Here is a 20000-nt window from a genome sequence, read left to right as displayed (position 1 = left end):
ATGTCCTCACTTGTTCACAACTCCTCATATGGAAGATACTTTTCCTTCTTCGTGTCTCAAGAAGGATAGAAACACACACACACACACACACACACACACACACACATAGACTTTGGAGCAATGTTCACGGACTCTAGTATTTGGCTCTCTCTTAGATGCAATGTTATTGGGACCATGATTTATGTCATCACTTGTTCACACCTCCTCATATGGAAGATACTTTTCCTTCTTTATGTCTGAAGAAGGGGAGAAACACACACACACACACACACACACACACACACACACACACACACGCACACACACACGCACACACACACACACACACAGACTTTGGAGCAATGTTCACGGACTCTAGTATTTGGCTCTCTATTAGATGCAATGTTATTGGGACCATGATTTATGTCCTCACTTGTTCACACCTCCTCATATGTAAGATACTTTTCCTTCTTTAAGTCTGAAGAAGGGTAGAAACACACACACACACACACACACACACACACACACACACTGACTTTGGAGCAATGTTCACGGACTCTAGTATTTGGCTCTCTATTAGATGCAATGTTATGGGGACCATGATTTATGTCCTCATTTGTTCACACCTCCTCATATGGAAGATACTTTTCCTTCTTCATGTCTGAAGAAGGGGAGAAACACACACACACACACACACACACACACACACACACACACTGACTTTGGAGCAATGTTCACGGACTCTAGTATTTGGCTTTCTATTAGATGCAATGTTATTGGGACCAGGATTTGTGTCCTCAATTGTTCACACCTCCTCATATGGAAGATACTTTTCCTTCTTTATGTCTGAAGAAGGGGAGAAACACACACACACACACACACACACACACACACACACACACACACAGACTTTGGAGCAATGTTCACGGACTCTAATATTTGGCTCTCTCTTAGATGCAATGTTATTGGGACCATGATTTATGTCCTCACTTGTTCACACCTCCTCATATGGAAGATACTTTTCCTTCTTCGTGTCTCAAGAAGGATAGAAACACACACAAACACACACACACACTGACTTTGGAGCAATGTTCACGAACTCTAGTATTTGGCTCTCTATTAGATGCAATGTTATTGGGACCATGATTTCTGTCATCACTTGTTCACACCTCCTCATATGGAAGATACTTTTCCTTCCTCGTGTCTCAAGAAGGATAGAAACACACACGCACACACACTGACTTTGGAGCAATGTTCACGGACTCTAGTATTTGGCTCTCTATTAGATGCAATGTTATGGGGACCATGATTTATGTCATCACTTGTTCACACCTCCTCATATGGAAGATACTTTTCCTTCTTCGTGTCTCAAGAAGGATAGAAACACACACACACACACACTGACTTTAGAGCAATGTTCACGGACTCTAGTATTTGGCTCTTTATTAGATGCAATGTTATTGGGACCATGATTTATGTCATCACTTGTTCACACCTCCTCATATGGAAGATACTTTTCCTTCTTTATGTCCGAAGAAGGGGAGAAACACACACACACACACACACACACACTGACTTTGGAGCAATGTTCACAGACTCTAGTATTTGGCTCTCTATTAGATGCAATGTTATTGGGACCATGATTTATGTCCTCACTTGTTCACACCTCCTCATATGGAAGATACTTTTCCTTCTTTATGTCTGAAGAAGGGTAGAAACACACACACACACACACACACACACACACACACACACACACACACACACACACACACACACACACACACACACACACACACAGTATATATATATATATATATATATATATATATGCTGGCTGGAGCAGCTCATTAAATTGGGGGAAATGGCTTCACGCTGACGCCGCTGGAACCTTCCCAGATAACAATGTCCATGCTGCTTCACCTCAGCATTTATGATGAACTCATTTGCTGCTAATTAGACCCTTTTTTTTTGCAATGTGGAGATCTTGCAGTTCATTGCTCATGATGGTGAAAGTCTTGGCTCACCTTGTATAATATGCAGTGTGACCAGAAGAATACACACTATATACCAACTCAAAAGTCACACAAAACTTGGATATTTTTTTTAGCCATCATCACACATGATTTGACAAATATTTGCATCATCTCATGGTTGATCTCCACAAATGCTGCTTTTTGACTGTTTTCATTTGGCTTTCATGAGAAGTCCCGTTAAACTGCCTCATGTGCCTGTCAGGTGGCCCCAATTGCATTATTTGACTTCTCTAATATACCTACACTGCAAAGAGGAGCAGAGCAACGAGTATTAGCTCTGCTAATTATGCAAATTGCATGATTTATTATTATTAATATTATTCATTGTATTGTAATGGCATACTTGCCAACCTTGAGACCTCCGGTTTCGGGAGGTGGGGGGTGGGGGGTGGGGGCTGGGGCGTGGTCGGGGGCGTGGTTGGGGGCGTGGTTAAGATATATATATAGATAAGAAATACTTGACTTTCAGTGAATTCTAGCTATATATATATATATATATATATATATATATATATATATATATATATATATATATATCTTAATAAGGTTATCCAAAAAATAGTGCTCGATACCGTAGTAGAGCGCAATATATGTATGTGTGGGGAAAAAAATCACAAGACTATTTCATCTCTACAGGCCTGTTTCATGAGGGGGTTCCCTCAATCATCAGGAGATTTGAATGGGAGCATTCGCATACCATGGTTTATATAGGGCACAGAGTGGGTGGGTACAGGCTGGCCTAGGGGCGTGGTGATTGGCTCATGTGTTACCTAGGAGGTGTTTCCGTCTGTGGCGGCATGCTGTTATAATTTCGCTGCGCTTGTTGAGGGATGACAGGTCTGGACGGTAAATAATAAACAGTTTCTCTTTCAAGCATAGGTTGCATCTTTTATTACCACTATTGTAAGGTGTGCTGGATGCAAGAATTTGCCATGTTATTGAATATTCAACATTATTGTCTTTGAGGTCCCAAATGTGTTTGCTGAGTTCTGTGGTATTTCGCAGGTTTTGGTTCTTGAAAGAAGCCTTGTGATTGTTCCATCTGGTTTTGAACTCTCCCTCAGTTAATCCTACATATGTGTCGGATGTGTTAATGTCCTTGCTTGTTACCTCAGCAAACACATTTGGGACTTCAAAGACAATAATGTTGAATATTCAATAACATGGCAAATTCTTGCATCCAGCATATTTCATATTGTTATGAAGGTGTCCGTTACTACATTATATATATACTTGCAGTGTGTATATTGTACATATTACATATTGTTATGAAGGTGTCTGTTACTACATTATATATATACTTGCAGTGTGTATATCATACATATTACATATTGTTATGAAGGTGTCTGTTACTACATTATATATATACTTGCAATGTGTATATCATACATATTACATATTGTTATGAAGGTGTCTGTTACTACATTATATATATACTTGCAGTGTGTATATCATTCATATTACATATTGTTATGAAGGTGTCTGTTACTACATTATATATATACTTGCAGTGTGTATATTGTACATATTACATATTGTTATGAAGGTGTGTGTTACTACATTATATATATACTTGCAGTGTGTATATTGTACATATTACATATTGTTATGAAGGTGTCTGTTACTACATTATATATATACTTGCAGTGTGTATATTGTACATATTACATATTGTTATGAAGGTGTCCGTTACTACATTATATATATACTTGCAGTGTGCATATTGTACATATTACATATTGTTATGAAGGTGTCCGTTACTACATTATATATATACTTGCAGTGTGTATATTGTACATATTACATATTGTTATGAAGGTGTCTGTTACTACATTATATATATACTTGCAGTGTGTATATTGTACATATTACATATTGTTATAAAGGTGTCTGTTACTACATGATGTATATACTTGCAGTGTGTATATTGTACATATTACATATTGTTATGAAGGTGTCTGTTACTACATTATATATATACTTGCAGTGTGTATATCATACATATTACATATTGTTATGAAGGTGTCTGTTACTACATTATATATATACTTGCAATGTGTATATCATACATATTACATATTGTTATGAAGGTGTCTGTTACGACATTATATATATACTTGCAGTGTGTATATCATTCATATTACATATTGTTATGAAGGTGTCTGTTACTACATTATATATATACTTGCAGTGTGTATATTGTACATATTACATATTGTTATGAAGGTGTGTGTTACTACATTATATATATACTTGCAGTGTGTATATTGTACATATTACATATTGTTATGAAGGTGTCTGTTACTACATTATGTATATACTTGCAGTGTGCATATTGTACATATTACATATTGTTATGAAGGTGTCCGTTACTACATTATATATATACTTGCAGTGTGTATATTGTACATATTACATATTGTTATGAAGGTGTCTGTTACTACATTATATATATACTTGCAGTGTGTATATCATACATATTACATATTGTTATGAAGGTGTCTGTTACTACATTATATATATACTTGCAGTGTGTATATTGTACATATTACATATTGTTATAAAGGTGTCTGTTACTACATGATGTATATACTTGCAGTGTATATATTGTACATATTACATATTGTTATGACGGTGTCTGTTACTACATTATATATATACTTGCAGTGTGTATATTGTACATATTACATATTGTTATGAAGGTGTCTGTTACTACATGATGTATATACTTGCAGTGTGTATATTGTACATATTACATATTGTTATGAAGGTGTCTGTTACTACATTATATATATACTTGCAGTGTGTATATTGTACATATTACATATTGTTATGAAGGTGCCTGTTACTACATTATATATATACTTGCAGTGTGTATATTGTACATATTACATATTGTTATGAAGGTGTGTGTTACTACATTATATATATACTTGCAGTGTGTATATTGTACATATTACATATTGTTATGAAGGTGTCTGTTACTACATTATATATATACTTGCAGTGTGTATATTGTACATATTACATATTGTTATGAAGGTGTCTGTTACTACATTATATATATACTTGCAGTGTGTATATTGTACATATTACATATTGTTATGAAGGTGTCCGTTACTACATTATATATATACTTGCAGTGTGTATATTGTGCATATTACATATTGTTATGAAGGTGTCCGTTACTACATTATATATATACTTGCAGTGTGTATATCATACATATTACATATTGTTATGAAGGTGTCTGTTACTACATTATATATATACTTGCAGTGTGTATATTGTACATATTGTTATGAAGGTGGCTGTTACTACATTATATATATACTTGCAGTGTGTATATTGTACATATTACATATTGTTATGAAGGTGTCTGTTACTACATTATATATATACTTGCAGTGTGTATATTGTACATATTACATATTGTTATGAAGGTGTCTGTTACTACATTATATATATACTTGCAGTGTGTATATTGTACATAATACATATTGTTATGAAGGTGTCTGTTACTACATTATATATATACTTGCAGTGTGTATATTGTACATATTACATATTGTTATGAAGGTGTCTGTTACTACATTATATATATACTTGCAGTGTGTATATTGTACATATTACATATTGTTATGAAGGTGTGTGTTACTACATTATATATATACTTGCAGTGTGTATATTGTACATATTACATATTGTTATGAAGGTGTCTGTTACTACATTATATATATACTTGCAGTGTATATATTGTACATATTACATATTGTTATGAAGGTGTCTGTTACTACATGATATATATACATATATATATATAGATGTATACATATATTTATGCAGTGTGTGTACAAACATTGATGGAGGGTTTTGAAGTTGTTTTAGAGACTTTGAAGGCCACAAAGGTGACTCTCATTAGTTGCATCTTGCAAGCGTTTATTATCATTTTTAAAATCGTAAAAAAAAAAAGACGTGTGTTTTTGTTTCTCATATTGATTGCGAACGATAGGAAACATTCCAAAAAAAAGTGCAATTCCCCTTTAAGTGCAGCTACGGCCATCTGAAGTTAATTTAAAAAACTACATCAGGAGGTTGCCTACAGCCACAGCAGTTAATGACAATGTTTATTTTTAAACGGTGCACCACTTAGGAGTTATTTACGTCTGCAGACCATGCACCTGGCAGCTGCACGAGGTTTTACTGGAACACTTTTCTTCATACTGGACTGGTTGTGGAAGTTCTAGTGCACTTGAGTAGTTCAACACAAGTCCATGGTCTTCATACAGGACTGGTTGTGGAAGTTCTAGTGTACTTGAGTAGTCAACACCAGTCCATGGTCTTCATACAGGACTGATTGTGGAAGTTGTAGTGTACTTGAGTAGTTCAACACCAGTCCATGGTCTTCATACAGGACTGGTTGTGGAAGTTCTAGTGTACTTGAGTAGTTCAACACCAGTCCATGGTCTTTATACAGGACTGATTGTTGAAGTTCTAGTGTACTTGAGTAGTTCAACACAAGTCCATGGTCTTCATACAGGACTGATTGTGGAAGTTGTAGTGTACTTGAGTAGTTCAACACAAGTCCATGGTCTTCATAAAGGACTGGTTGTGGAAGTTCTAGTGTACTTGAGTAGTTCAACACAAGTCCATAGTCTTCATACAGGTCTGATTGTGGAAGTTGTAGTGTACCTGAGTAGTTCAACACAAGTCCATGGTCTTCATACAGGACTGATTGTGGAAGTTGTAGTGTACTTGAGTAGTTCAACACAAGTCCATGGTCTTCATACAGGACTGATTGTGGAAGTTGTAGTGTACTTGAGTAGTTCAACATAAGTCCATGGTCTTCATACAGGCCTGATTGTGGAAGTTCTAGTGTACTTGAGTAGTTCAACACAAGTCCATGGTCTTCATACAGGACTGATTGTGGAAGTTCTAGTGTACTTGAGTAGTTCAACACAAGTCCATGGTCTTCATACAAGACAGACTGTGGAAGTTGTAGTGTACTTGAGTAGTTCAACACAAGTCCATGGTCTTCATAAAGGACTGGTTGTGGAAGTTCTAGTGTACTTGAGTAGTTCAACACAAGTCCATGGTCTTCATACAGGACTGATTGTGGAAGTTGTAGTGTACTTGAGTAGTTCAACACAAGTCCAAGGTCTTCATACAGGACTGATTGTGGAAGTTCTAGTGCACTTGAGTAGTTCAACACAAGTCCATGGTCTTCATACCGGACTGATTGTGGAAGTTGTAGTGTACTTGAGTAGTTCAACACAAGTCCATGGTCTTCATACAGGACTGATTGTGGAAGTTGTAGTGCACTTGAGTAGTTCAACACAAGTCCATGGTCTTCATACAGGACTGATTGTGGAAGTTGTAGTGCACTTGAGTAGTTCAACACAAGTCCATGGTCTTCATACTGGACAGATTGTGGAAGTTCTAGTGTACTTGAGTAGTTCAACACAAGTCCATGGTCTTCATACTGGACTGATTGTGGAAGTTCTAGTGTACTTGAGTAGTTCAACACAAGTCCATGGTCTTCATACAGGACTGATTGTGGAAGTTGTAGTGTTGAGTAGTTCAACACAAGTTCATGGTCTTCATACAGGCCTGATTGTGGAAGTTCTAGTGCACTTGAGTAGTTCAACACAAGTCCAAGGTCTTCATACAGGACTGATTGTGGAAGTTGTAGTGTACTTGAGTAGTTCAACACAAGTCCATGGTCTTCATACAGGACTGATTGTGGAAGTTGTAGTGTACTTGAGTAGTTCAACACAAGTCCAAGGTCTTCATACAGGACTGATTGTGGAAGTTCTAGTGCACTTGAGTAGTTCAACACAAGTCCATGGTCTTCATACCGGATTGATTGTGGAAGTTGTAGTGTACTTGAGTAGTTCAACACAAGTCCATGGTCTTCATACAGGACTGATTGTGGAAGTTGTAGTGCACTTGAGTAGTTCAACACAAGTCCCTGGTCTTCATACAGGACTGATTGTGGAAGTTGTAGTGTACTTGAGTAGTTCAACACAAGTCCATGGTCTTCATACAGGACTGGTTGTGGAAGTTCTAGTGCACTTGAGTAGTTCAACACAAATCCATGGTCTTCATACAGGACTGATTGTGGAAGTTGTAGTGTACTTGAGTAGTTCAACACCAGTCAATGGTCTTCATACAGGACTGATTGTGGAAGTTGTAGTGTACTTGAGTAGTTCAACACAAGTCCATGGTCTTCATACAGGACTGATTGTGGAAGTTGTAGTGTACTTGAGTAGTTCAACACAAGTCCATAGTCTTCATACAGGACTGATTGTGGAAGTTGTAGTGTACCTGAGTAGTTCAACACAAGTCTATAGTCTTCATACAGGACTGATTGTGGAAGTTGTAGTGTACTTGAGTAGTTCAACACAAGTCCATGGTCTTCATACCGGACTGATTATGGAAGTTGTAGTGTACTTGAGTAGTTCAACACAAGTCCATGGTCTTCATACAGGACTGATTGTGGAAGTTGTAGTGTACTTGAGTAGTTCAACACAAGTCCATGGTTTTCATACAGGACTGATTGTGGAAGTTGTAGTGTACTTGAGTAGTTCAACACAAGTCCATGGTCTTCATACAGGACTGATTGTGGAAGTTCTAGTGTACTTGAGTAGTTCAACACAAGTCCATGGTCTTCATACAGGACTGATTGTGGAAGTTGTAGTGTACTTGAGTAGTTCAACACAAGTCCATGGTCTTCATACAGGACTGGTTGTGGAAGTTCTAGTGTACTTGAGTAGTTCAACACCAGTCCATAGTCTTCATACAGGACTGGTTGTGGAAGTTGTAGTGTACTTGAGTAGTTCAACACAAGTCCATGGTCTTCATACAGGACTGATTGTGGAAGTTGTAGTGCACTAGAGTAGTTCAACACAAGTCCATGGTCTTCATACAGGACTGATTGTGGAAGTTGTAGTGTACTTGAGTAGTTCAACACAAGTCCATAGTCTTCATACAGGACTGATTGTGGAAGTTGTAGTGTACCTGAGTAGTTCAACACAAGTCCATAGTCTTCATACAGGACTGATTGTGGAAGTTGTAGTGTACTTGAGTAGTTCAACACAAGTCCATGGTCTTCATACAGTACTGATTGTGGAAGTTGTATTGTACTTGAGTAGTTCAACACAAGTCCATGGTCTTCATACAAGACTGATTGTGGAAGTTCTAGTGTACTTGAGTAGTTCAACACCAGTCCATGGTCTTCATACAGGACTGATTGTGGAAGTTGTAGTGTACTTGATTAGTTCAACACAAGTCCATGGTCTTCATACCGGACTGATTGTGGAAGTTGTAGTGTACTTGAGTAGTTCAACACAAGTCCATGGTCTTCATACAGGACTGATTGTGGAAGTTGTAGTGTACTTGAGTAGTTCAACACAAGTCCATGGTCTTCATACTGAACTGATTGTGGAAGTTGTAGTGTACTTGAGTAGTTCAACACAAGTCCATGGTCTTCATACAAGACTGATTGTGGAAGTTCTAGTGTACTTGAGTAGTTCAACACCAGTCCATGGTCTTCATACAGGACTGATTGTGGAAGTTGTAGTGTACTTGAGTAGTTCAACACAAGTCCATGGTCTTCATACCGGACTGATTGTGGAAGTTGTAGTGTACTTGAGTAGTTCAACACAAGTCCATGGTCTTCATACAGGACTGATTGTGGAAGTTGTAGTGTACTTGAGTAGTTCAACACCAGTCCATGGTCTTCATACAGGACTGATTGTGGAAGTTGTAGTGTACTTGAGTAGTTCAACACAAGTCCATGGTCTTCATACAGGACTGATTGTGGAAGTTCTAGTGTACTTGAGTAGTTCAACACAAGTCCATGGTCTTCATACAGGACTGATTGTGGAAGTTCTAGTGTACTTGAGTAGTTCAACACCAGTCCATAGTCTTCATACAGGAATGGTTGTGGAAGTTGTAGTGTACTTGAGTAGTTCAACACAAGTCCATGGTCTTCATACAGGACTGATTGTGGAAGTTGTAGTGTACTTGAGTAGTTCAACACAAGTCCATAGTCTTCATACAGGACTGGTTGTGGAAGTTGTAGTGTACTTGAGTAGTTCAACACAAGTCCATTGTCTTCATACCGGACTGATTGTGGAAGTTGTAGTGCACTTGAGTAGTTCAACACAAGTCCATGGTCTTCATACAGGACTGATTGTGGAAGTTGTAGTGTACTTGAGTAGTTCAACACAAGTCCATGGTCTTCATACAGGACTGGTTGTGGAAGTTGTAGTGTACTTGAGTAGTTCAACGCAAGTCCATGGTCTTCATACAGGATTGATTGTGGAAGTTCTAGTGCACTTGAGTAGTTCAACACAAGTCCATGGTCTTCATACAGGACTGATTGTGGAAGTTATAGTGTACTTGAGTAGTTCAACACAAGTCCATGGTCTTCATACAGGACTGATTGTGGAAGTTGTAGTGTACTTGAGTAGTTCAACACAAGTCCATGGTCTTCATACAGGACTGATTGTGGAAGTTGTAGTGCACTTGAGTAGTTCAACACAAATCCATGGTCTTCATACAGGACTGATTGTGGAAGTTGTAGTGTACTTGAGTAGTTCAACACAAGTCCATGGTCTTCATACAGGACTGACTGTGGAAGTTCTAGTGTACTTGAGTAGTTCAACACAAGTCCATGGTCTTCATACAGGACTGATTGTGGAAGTTCTAGTGTACTTGAGTAGTTCAACACCAGTCAATGGTCTTCATACAGGACTGATTGTGGAAGTTCTAGTGTACTTGAGTAGTTCAACACAAGTCCATGGTCTTCATACAGGACTGATTGTGGAAGTTCTAGTGTACTTGAGTAGTTCAACACAAGTTCCAAGCCGCAGCTGCGATTGGACAAGGATAGCCTCCGGGAAGAAGTAGTGGACTACCAAGTGCTTGGCAGTGAAGATCTTCCTTAGGAAGCAAAGATTGACCGGTTTTGGGCCATGCTAGGGAGAGATGGAAGATTCCAGACTCTAGTGCATTTGATGAAAGCACTTTTGTGCGTGCCACACAGCAATGCATCATCAGAGAGGGTGTTCAGCATGGTTCCAAAAATAGTGACAGAGAATAGAACAAGGATGGACAATTCAACCCTTAACTCAACAATGAGTAGATGAGTGTTATGTGTGTGTATATGTGTAAATAAATGAACACTGAAATTCAAGTATTTCTTTTATATATATATATATATATATATATATATATATATATATATATATATATATATATATATATATATATATATATATATATATATATATATATATATATATATATATATATATATATATATGTATGTGTGGGGGAAAAAAATCACAAGACTATTTCATCTCTACAGGCCTGTTTCATGAGGGGGGTACCCTCAATCGTCAGGAGATTTGACGATTGAGGGTAGATCTGACGATTGAGGGTACCCCCCTCATGAAACAGGCCTGTAGAGATGAAATAGTCTTGTGATTTTTTTTCCCCACACATACATATATTGCGCTCTACTACGGTATCGAGCACTATTTTTTGGATAACCTTATTAAGACATATATATATATATATATATATATTTATATAATAAAATAAATATATATTTATAGCTAGAATTCACTGAAAGTCAAGTATTTCGGGAGGTGGGGGGTGGGGGGTGGCGTGGTTGGGGGCGGGGGCGTGGTTAAGAGGGGAGGAGTATATTTACAGCTAGAATTCACCAAGTCAAGTATTTCATATATATATATATATATATATATATATGTATATATATATATGTATGTGTGGGGAAAAAAAATCACAAGACTACTTCATCTCTACAGGCCTGTTTCATGAGGGGGTTCCCTCAATCATCAGGAGATTTTCGAGCACTATTTTTTGGATAACCTTATTAAGACATATATATATATATATATATATATATATATATATATATATATATATATATATATATATATATATATATATATATATATATATATATATATATATATTTCATATATTCACCAAGTCAAGTATTTCATATATATATATATATATATATATATATATATATATATATATATATATATATATATATATATATATATATATATATATATATATATATATATATATATATATATATCTATATATATATATGAAATACTTGACTTGGTGAATTCTAGCTGTAAATATACGCCTCCCCTCTTAACAACGCACCCGCCCCCAACCACGCCACCCCCCACCCACCCACATCCCGAAATCGGAGGTCTCAAGGTTGGCAAGTATGCTGTTATGAGTTTTTTGGCATAGTTTATTGTAGAAAAAATATAAAATGAGGAAATTGCTGCACATATTAAGGACCTTTTTTTAAAAATATATATTTTTCTTATTTGCTGATGTATATATTTCATATACTGTTTTTTATTTAATTTATTAATTTGAAACTATTTTATGCTTTATTTACCTATTATTATTATTATTATTATTATTATTAATTTATTGTTATTATTATTTCCACATGTAAACATAAATTCATGGGCACTGACGCTTGGAGCTGTGGAGCGAGATCCTGTTTACTGTGGACTGTGTGTGACGCCCTCCTCTTTTTGTTTCCATTCAAAAAAAAAAAAGGGTGAATAAATCCTCCACGACTCAACTCCTGTGTGTGCCTCACAACAAAAGACACAACGCAGAACAGCGACTGTTACATACGCACGCACAACACTTAAAACCTTTAGCATATCAGTATGTGGAATTAAATGATGGAATGGATGAAGTAAAGAAATGGAACAAGGACATGGGATACAATCGCTATGGTATGAAAAGGGGTCGGATTAAATAAGATCTGCTCCTTTTCGGACGTGCTGTGATGAAACAACTGATGCATTATTATTACATTACATGTGTGCATGTTGGAAATAAAAATGAAGTGATGACCTTGTAGCAGCACTCATTAGAAGGTGCAAGGTGATTGGGTGTGAAAGTGAAGGTCATGTGGTCGCCATGGCAGCCACGAGGCTTGATGGCAGCGATGAACTGACGGGGTAACAAAAGAAAAAGGTCGACATTGATCTTGCAGCACACGACCATCCATCTGTTGTCACTCTCTCCCTCTGATGCGCTGACTTATGTCCAACATTCAGTTTGTCCTCTTCTGCCCTCCCAGTGAAGTCAGCGTGAGCCAGCAGGAAGATGGTGATGAAGAGGAGGAGGACGATGCTCATGCTGGTGGTACTGGGGCACCTCGCCAGCGCTTTGGAGGTCCCGCTCGACCGTAAGACCGCGAGATACACTTCGAGTGTCATTAGTGTGAATCATTCATGTAATACCCTTCCTGGACACTTCATTAGGCACACGCAGCCGGAAAAAATATGTCTTTTTTTTTAAAGAAATAAATACAAATAAATACACATAAACTAATCATACAAATAATATATACAATAATACATGCATAAAAAATACAACTACATTTACTTGTAGCTTAGCTACATTTGATGGAGAGTAACTTGTAGCTTAGCTACATTTAATGGAGAGTAACTTGTAGCTTAGTTACATTGAATGGAGAGTAATTTGTAGCTTAGTTACATTTAATGGAGAGTAACTTGTAGCTTAGTTACATGTAATGGAGAGTAACTTGTAGCTTAGCTACATTTAATGGAGAGTAACTTGTAGCTTAGTTACATTTAATGGAGAGTAACTTGTAGCTTAGCTACATTTGATGGAGAGTAACTTGTAGCTTAGCTACATTTAATGGAGAGTAACTTGTAGCTTAGTTACATTGAATGGAGAGTAACTTGTAGCTTAGCTACATTTAATGGAGAGAAACTTGTAGCTTAGCTACATTTAATGGAGAGTAACTTGTAGCTTAGCTACATTTAATGGAGAGTAACTTGTAGCTTAGCTACATTTAATGGAGAGTAACTTGTAGCTTAGCTACATTGAATGGAGAGTAACTTGTAGCATAGCTACATTTAATGGAGAGTAACTTGTAGCTTAGTTACATTTAATGGAGATTAACTTGTAGCTTATTTACATTTAATGGAGCGTAACTTGTAGCTTAGCTACATTTAATGGAGAGTAACTTGTAGCTTAGTTACATTTAATGGAGATTAACTTGTAGCTTATTTACATTTAATGGAGCGTAACTTGTAGCTTAGCTACATTTAATGAAGAGTAACTTGTAGCTTAGCTACATTTAACGGAGAGCAACTTGTAGCTATGTTACATTTAATGAAGAGTAACTTGTAGCTTAGTTACATTTAATGGAGAGTAACTTGTAGCTTATTTACATTTAATGGAGAGTAACATTTAGCTTAGTTACATTTAATGGAGAGTAACTTGTAGCTTAGCTACATTAATGGAGAGTAACTTGTAGCTTAGCTACATTTAATGGAGAGTAACTTGTAGTTTAGCTACATTTAATGGAGAGTAACTTGTAGCTTAGCTACATTTAATGGAGAGTAACTTGTAGCTTAGCTACATTTAATGGAGAGTAACATTTAGCTTAGTTACATTTAATGGAGAGTAACTTGTAGCTTAGCTACATTTAATGGAGAGTAACTTGTAGCTTGGTTACATTTAATGGAGAGTAACTTGTAGCTTAGTTACATTTAATGAAGAGTAACTTGTAGCTTAGCTACATTTAATGGAGAGTAACTTGTAGCTTAGTTACATTTAATGGAAAGTAACTTGTAGCCTAGTTACATTTAATGGAGAGTAACTTGTAGCTTAGTTACATTTAATGGAGAGTAACTTGTAGCTTAGTTACATTTAATGGAGAGTAACTTGTAGCTTAGTTACATGTAATGGAGAGTAACTTGTAGCTTAGCTACATTTAATGAAGAGTAACTTGTAGCTTAGCTACATTTAATGGAGAGTAACTTGTAGCTTAGCTACATTTAATGGAGAGTAACTTGTAGCTTAGTTACATTTAATGGAGAGTAACTTGTAGCTTAGTTACATGTAATGGAGAGTAACTTGTAGCTTAGCTACATTTAATGGAGAGTAACTTGTCGCTTAGCTACATTTAATGGAGAGTAACTTGTAGCTTAGTTACATTTAATGGAGAGTAACTTGTAGCTTAGTTACATTGAATGGAGAGTAACATGTAGCTTAGTTACATTGAATGGAGAGTAACTTGTAGCTTAGCTACATTTAATGGAGAGTAACTTGTAGCTTATTTACATTTAATGGAGAGTAACATTTAGCTTAGTTACATTTAATGGAGAGTAACTTGTAGCTTAGCTACATTAATGGAGAGTAACTTGTAGCTTAGCTACATTTAATGGAGAGTAACTTGTAGTTTAGCTACATTTAATGGAGAGTAACTTGTAGCTTAGCTACATTTAATGGAGAGTAACTTGTAGCTTAGCTACATTTAATGGAGAGTAACATTTAGCTTAGTTACATTTAATGGAGAGTAACTTGTAGCTTAGCTACATTTAATGGAGAGTAACTTGTAGCTTGGTTACATTTAATGGAGAGTAACTTGTAGCTTAGTTACATTTAATGAAGAGTAACTTGTAGCTTAGCTACATTTAATGGAGAGTAACTTGTAGCTTAGTTACATTTAATGGAAAGTAACTTGTAGCCTAGTTACATTTAATGGAGAGTAACTTGTAGCTTAGTTACATTTAATGGAGAGTAACTTGTAGCTTAGTTACATTTAATGGAGAGTAACTTGTAGCTTAGTTACATGTAATGGAGAGTAACTTGTAGCTTAGCTACATTTAATGAAGAGTAACTTGTAGCTTAGCTACATTTAATGGAGAGTAACTTGTAGCTTAGCTACATTTAATGGAGAGTAACTTGTAGCTTAGTTACATTTAATGGAGAGTAACTTGTAGCTTAGTTACATGTAATGGAGAGTAACTTGTAGCTTAGCTACATTTAATGGAGAGTAACTTGTCGCTTAGCTACATTTAATGGAGAGTAACTTGTAGCTTAGTTACATTGAATGGAGAGTAACATGTAGCTTAGTTACATTGAATGGAGAGTAACTTGTAGCTTAGCTACATTTAATGGAGAGTAACTTGTAGCTTAGATACATTTAATGGAGAGTAACTTGTAGCTTAGTTACATTTAATGGAGAGTAACTTGTAGCTTAGCTACATTTAATGAAGAGTAACTTGTAGCTTAGCTACATTTAATGGAGAGTAACTTGTAGCTTAGCTACATTTAATGGAGAGTAACTTGTAGCTTAGCTACATTTAATGGAGAGTAACTTGTAGCTTAGTTACATTTAATGGAGAGTAACTTGTAGCTTAGCTACATTTAATGGAGAGTAACTTGTAGCTTAGTTACATTTAATGGAGAGTAACTTGTAGCTTAGATACATTTAATGGAGAGTAACTTGTAGCTTAGCTACATTTAATGGAGAGTAACTTGTAGCTTAGCTACATTTAATGGAGAGTAACTTGTAGCTTAGCTACATTTAATGGAGAGTAACTTGTAGCTTAGTTATATTTGATGGAGAGTAACTTGTAGCTTAGTTACATTTAATGGAGAGTAACTTGTAGCTTGGCTCCATTTAATGGAGAGTAACTTGTAGCTTAGTTACATTTAATGGAGAGTAACTTGTTGCTTAGTTACATTTAATGGAGAGCAACTTGTTGCTTAGTTACATTTAATGGAGAGTAATTTGTAGCTTAGTTACATTTAATGGAGAGTAACTTGTAGCTTGGCTACATTTAATGGAGAGTAACTTGTAGCTTAGTTACATTTAATGGAGAGTAACTTGTAGCTTAGCTACATTTAATGGAGAGTAACTTGTAGCATAGTTACATTTAATGGAAAGTAACTTGTAGCTTAGCTACATTTAATGGAGAGTAACTTGTAGCTTAGTTACATGTAATGGAGAGTAACTTGTAGCTTAGCTACATTTAATGAAGAGTAACTTGTAGCTTAGCTACATTTTATGGAGAGTAACTTGTAGCTTAGTTACATTTAATGGAAAGTAACTTGTAGCCTAGTTACATTTAATGGAGAGTAACTTGTAGCTTAGCTACATTTAATGGAGAGTAACTTGTAGCTTAGTTACATTTAATGGAGAGTAACTTGTAGCTTAGTTACATTTAATGGAGAGTAACTTGTAGCTTAGTTACATGTAATGGAAAGTAACTTGTAGCTTAGAAATAAATATAAATAAATACACATATGCTAATCAAAAAAATAATATATACAATAATACACGTAAATATTACATGCAGATAATATACAACTACATTTAAAATATACATAAAACTAAATAAACAACAATAACCCCCAAAAATACACTACAGTAAAACAACAAAAAAATGGAATCTATTAAACATTTAAGATTGTGAGTGAAATTGAATAAAAACATAAATACAAGTACAGTATATACAGATACAGTAAATGCTAATTAAATGTAAACTAAATCACATTGAATAAAATATAACATATAATGACATTGCATGCATCACATGACCTGAGACTACAGGAAAAGTAATTGGCTTAAAAAACAGAATAAAACTGCATAAACTACAAAAAATAGTTCAATGACCAACTATTTTATTTTTATTTACTCATTTATTTATTTATTTATTTATTTATTTATTTTTTTTTTGAGCAACTATTTTACATCAATAAAGGTGAAGAGATACTTCAATCAGAAATAATCCAACTTTATTTCATTGACAATATTTTAGTTTTATTGTGCAGACTAATATACTGATTAATAATAATAATAATAATAAAATATAATGATCATAATGTTGTACAGTGCTTTCCTTACCACTTAAGATCATGTCATGTTTTTACAATTGTATTTGTTCGAAAATCTATTCAAAAATATGACACTCATTTACAAATGTTGTATTATTATAATCATTCCTTGCAACACAGTTTGTTACATAATACACTTGCTAGTGTGCATGCAGTAATTACAATGTTTGCAACTAATAAATGATTCTCTTTATTGTGACATTTTTGCTGGTTCTTTTTGGGAAAAGTTCTGGACAAATGTAAGTGTCAGAGGAGTGTGACGCCATCGGCTTGTTTTGTTGTGCTTTGAGGATTATTTGGACTTTTTTTGGTTGTATTTTGTTATTATCGTCTGCTTTGCTGTGGAAGTGTTGCATGCTTCATTGCTTCATTGCTGTGTGGCCTTCAGGAGTTTGCAGCCTGCATGCTTTGGAGTCTGCTCTGCATCGGAAGTGTCCTGCATGCTGCTGCACACGACTTGTGTGGGTTCAAGCCTCTGAACGTCATCCTCTCTCTGATGTCTTGTAGTGCCGCAGCCCCCCACCATCACCCAGCAGTCCCCCAAAGATTACATCATCGACCCCCGGGAGAGCATCGTCATCCACTGTGAAGCTAAAGGGAAACCTCATCCCAGGTAGATGAAGACACTTTCAATGGAGAGTAACTTGTAGCTTAGTTACATTTAATGGAGAGTAACTTGTAGCTTAGCTACATTTAATGGAGAGTAACTTGTAGCTTAGTTATATTTAATGGGGAGTAACTTGTAGCTTAGCTACATTTAATGGAGAGTAACTTGTAGCTTGTTACATTTAATGGAGAGTAACTTGTAGCTTATTGCATTTAATGGAGAGTAACTTGTAGCTTGTTACATTTAATGGAGAGTAACTTGTAGCTTCGCTACATTTAATGGAGAGTAACTTGTAGTTTAGCCACATTTAATGGAGAGTAACTTGTAATTTAGCTACATTTAATGGAGAGTAACTTGTAGTTTAGTTACCTTTAATGGATAGTAACTTGTAGCTTAGCTACATTTAATGGAGAGTAACTTGTAGCTTAGCTACATTTAATGGAGAGTAACTTGTAGCTTAGTTACATTTAATGGAGAGTAACTTGTAGCTTAGCTACATTTAATGGAGAGTAACTTGTAGCTTAGTTACATTTAATGGAGAGTAACTTGTAGCTTGTTACATTTAATGGAGAGTAACTTGTAGCTTAGCTACATTTAATGGAGAGTACCTTGTAGCTTAGTTACATTTAATGGAAAATAACCTGTAGCTTAGTTACATTTAATGGGGAGTAATTTGTAGCTTAGTTACATTTAATGGAGAGTAACTTGTAGCTTAGCTACATTTAATGGAGAGTAACTTGTAGCTTAGCTACATTTAATGGAGAGTAACTTGTAGCTTAGCTACATTTAATGGAAAGTAACTTGTAGCTTAGTTACATTTAATGGAGAGTAACTTGTAGCTTAGTTACATTTAATGGAGAGTAACTTGTAGCTTAGTTACATTTAATGGAGAGTAACTTGTAGCTTAGTTATATTTAATGGGGAGTAACTTGTAGCTTAGCTACATTTAATGAAGAGTAACTTGTAGCTTAGTTACATTTAATGGAGAGTAACTTGTAGCTTAGTTACATTTAACGGAGAGTAACTTGTAGCTTAGCTACATTTAATGGAGAGTAACTTGTAGCTTAGTTACATTTAATGGAGAGTAACTTGTAGTTTAGCTACATTTAATGGAGAGTAACTTGTAGTTTAGCTACTTTTAATGGAGAGTAACTTGTAGCTTAGTTACATTTAATGAAAAGTAACTTGTAGCTTAGTTACATTTAATGGAGAGTAACTTGTAGTTTAGCTACATTTAATGGAGAGTAACTTGTAGTTTAGCTACTTTTAATGGAGAGTAACTTGTAGCTTAGTTACATTTAATGGAGAGTAACTTGTAGCTGAGCTACATTTAATGGAGAGTAACTTGTAGCTTAGTTTCATTTAATGGAGAGTAACTTGTAGCTTAGTTACATTTAATGGAGAGTAACTTGTAGCTAATTACATTTAATGGAGAGTAACTTGTAGCTTAGTTACATTTAATGGAGAGTAACTTGTAGCTTAGTTACATTTAATGGAGAGTAACTTGTAGCTTAGTTATATTTAATGGGGAGTAACTTGTAGCTTAGCTACATTTAATGGAGAGTAACTTGTAGCTTGTTACATTTAATGGAGAGTAACTTGTAACTTAGCTCCATTTAATGGAGAGTAAC

General features: G+C 35.6%; 1 protein-coding gene across 3 annotated transcripts in view; it reads left to right on the top strand.

Moving 5' to 3' along the window:
• The window catches only part of LOC133612751 (neuronal cell adhesion molecule-like), a 274321-nt gene that overhangs the window by 136990 nt on the left and 117331 nt on the right, over positions 1 to 20000 (top strand). For all 3 annotated transcript variants that reach the window (XM_061970426.2, XM_061970425.2, XM_061970423.2), the window contains exons 3-4: positions 13183 to 13290; positions 18270 to 18375. In XM_061970426.2, coding sequence (XP_061826410.2) covers positions 13209 to 13290; positions 18270 to 18375 — 188 coding nt within the window. In that variant the 5' untranslated portion in view covers positions 13183 to 13208. The remainder of the gene's footprint in view (positions 1 to 13182; positions 13291 to 18269; positions 18376 to 20000) is intronic.

Source organism: Nerophis lumbriciformis, linkage group LG10 (assembly GCF_033978685.3).
Source record: "Nerophis lumbriciformis linkage group LG10, RoL_Nlum_v2.1, whole genome shotgun sequence".
Classification (NCBI taxonomy): Eukaryota; Metazoa; Chordata; class Actinopteri; order Syngnathiformes; family Syngnathidae; genus Nerophis; species Nerophis lumbriciformis.
Note: the sequence above shows the minus strand (reverse complement) of the source record. Positions and strands in the feature narration are given on the sequence as shown.